The sequence below is a fragment of the Sycon ciliatum genome, chromosome 12 (assembly GCF_964019385.1).
Source record: "Sycon ciliatum chromosome 12, ocSycCili1.1, whole genome shotgun sequence".
Lineage (NCBI taxonomy): Eukaryota > Metazoa > Porifera > Calcarea > Leucosolenida > Sycettidae > Sycon > Sycon ciliatum.
Genome location: NC_088654.1, coordinates 16,678,018 through 16,680,517, shown reverse-complemented (window position 1 = coordinate 16,680,517; position 2,500 = coordinate 16,678,018). Strand labels below are relative to the sequence as shown.

The following is a 2,500-nucleotide window of genomic DNA, read 5'->3' as shown; positions in this document are numbered from 1 at the left end:
ATCAGACTTGGTTGCTCGATGGCCACGGTCGCACTTGTGACGTCTGAAACCAGGCACTGACTTGAATTGCCGATTGCATGTCACACACACACACACACACACACACACACACACACACACACACACACACATACACCGACACACGCGCCGACACACACGTAAACTGGCCTCACCTCGCCCGATACGGGCTCCTTGGCAATAGCATGGTAGGTGTTGGGTGGCAAGCGGTATTTCTCACGTTCCACCAGGAAGTGTTCAGCTGGGATGACGAGACAAATCACCACATAGAACAATCAAGACAGGACAGTGGAAATGGAAATCTAGATCACAACTTAACTTCTGCAGCAAAAACATCAGTTTGCACACGGAAAAGAATAGGAAGCGACATTCCGTGACATAATATTTAGTATTTATCACCAAGGTATGATACTCACCGACTTTCAATCCAACTCCAGCATAGCCCCCGGTGATGAGCGTGACCTCATCCATCTTAGCCAGCAGAGCGCCAATAGCACTGCGTGCGGGCACATACAACAACAGCAGCAGCAACAACAGAAACGACAACAACAATGACAACATCAGCAACACAGCAACAACAGCAGCACTGAACCGTGCTACCGAATCGTTTATTTTTGGGAAATACCGAAAATATTACACCGTTGAAAATTTCCACTTTTACAGTATTACTTTGAAGTATGATTTCAGAGAAATAACTTGCAGGAGACTGGGCTGTACCTGCAGAGGCCAGGGCTGAGGCCGCTGTGAAACTCCACACTGCCCGCGATGAATACTTGCAGTCCATTGGCTGGTAGCTGCTTGCGGGTCTGCGCAACCTGACACAACAACAAAGCAAACAAACAACAAACAGCACACGCACACACACAGACAAACACACATACACGCACACACAAACACAGGCACACACGCACGCACACACACACACACACACACACACACACACAGCAATCATGGGAGAGCACGGCAGAACATACGACTCGTTTTTTAAGCTAGGCATACGGGCACGTGAGTTGCGGCATGATGGAGAGACGGGGGCAGCACACATTTGCTACCGTACCTTCTCGCTGATGTGCAGCTCTTCGGTCGCACACATCGGGACAGCTTGCTCGATGAGCCGGCTCTTGTCAATCGACCCCTGCACGCTCCTCAGTAGCCAGGAGATAAGGCAGCTGTCTTCCCAGGATTTCTGCACCGAACCAGAGCGAACATATGAACAAAAGAAAAGTATCAGACCTCCAAAAGCAATGTGCATGTACATTGAAGTAGTAATTTGAAAGCACTGATAAAAGCTTGCATGTCCGTATTACAACCAGCGATAGTACTTTTTAAACAAACACAACCACTGCTAAGAAATGTCCTTGGGCACTCTAGCCAGCTCGCTACAACTTGCTAGCAGGGTGACATTGGTATCGGTATTCCTTAATTTACGAAAAGCCTGGAAAAGGCAACCCCTTCTCACCAACCGGGGACGGCTGGCTCTCACAGAATGATGAGGACATACTTTCTTTTTTTGAAGTAGGCTGCAGTCCTGTCTGGGAGCGGCTTTTCCTGCCATGCTGCTACCCACATTCAACTGGCCGGGCACAAGGGGTACTAGCACATGGATGCGGCTAATGGGGTTTCTCGGCACTTGTGCCAGTGGTTGTGAGACTTATCCCCTCAACCCCACCGTTAGGCGCTGCATCCGCCGCTAGGGTTTACCGGGTGTTAGCGGCCATCGTGAGTTCCCTTTGGGAACGAACACGATAATTTACTTTTTTTTAGGCTGCAGTGCCATCACTTGGCGAAGGCACTCTGCGGTGTTCTCAGAACTGATATTCGTCTCAACTGACCTTGATCGGGCTTTCGGACAGCAGCTGATGCATCCAGGACGGCATTGGGAAGTCCTCACACATGACGGGTATGATCTGACGTCGACTCTCACTGTAATACAGCTGTAGTCAGGACAACAGGAACACACGCAGACCAGACGGCAACGAAGCTGGATGAAAATTAAAAATCAAACCCGGAACACAGCATGCGCGTGTGTGTGTGTGTGTGTGTGTGTGTGTGTGTGTGTGTGTGTGTGTGTGCGTGTATGTGTGTGCGTGGGTATGTGCACGTGCAGCGTCTGTTGGGAATACCCAAGTAAAAATTAAAAAAACTACATAACAAAATACCACACCGTACCTGTTTCATGCATTCGCTGGACTGAGCGAATGCCTTGGACAGCAGGAAGACAACGACCGTGGCCACGTCGACCTTGGCTGCAAACTCAGTGCACTGCGTGTCACATGACTTCATGGCCTGCTCTCGCTGCAAGCGCTGACGGCGGGCGCGAGGGCACAGGTTCCAGCGAGACTTCTCCGACGAGAGACACTTGGCATCTCCGCCGTTAGCTTGCAACGCGATCTTGGGACACATGGACCAGGTGTCCCAGCGGCGTTCCTTCATGGCCGCCGTGATCTCCTTTACCTGTGTGCCGCCGAGAGAGAGAGAGAGA

General features: G+C 50.6%; 1 protein-coding gene across 1 annotated transcript in view; it reads right to left on the bottom strand.

The window, feature by feature from the left end:
* The window catches only part of LOC135828907 (uncharacterized), a 26,595-nt gene that overhangs the window by 5,836 nt on the left and 18,259 nt on the right, over positions 1-2,500 (bottom strand). The window contains exons 13-18 of the mRNA XM_065341340.1: positions 2,188-2,472; positions 1,851-1,952; positions 1,076-1,204; positions 736-833; positions 435-514; positions 174-259 (exon numbers count right to left, since the gene is read on the bottom strand). Coding sequence (XP_065197412.1) covers positions 174-259; positions 435-514; positions 736-833; positions 1,076-1,204; positions 1,851-1,952; positions 2,188-2,472 — 780 coding nt within the window. The remainder of the gene's footprint in view (positions 1-173; positions 260-434; positions 515-735; positions 834-1,075; positions 1,205-1,850; positions 1,953-2,187; positions 2,473-2,500) is intronic.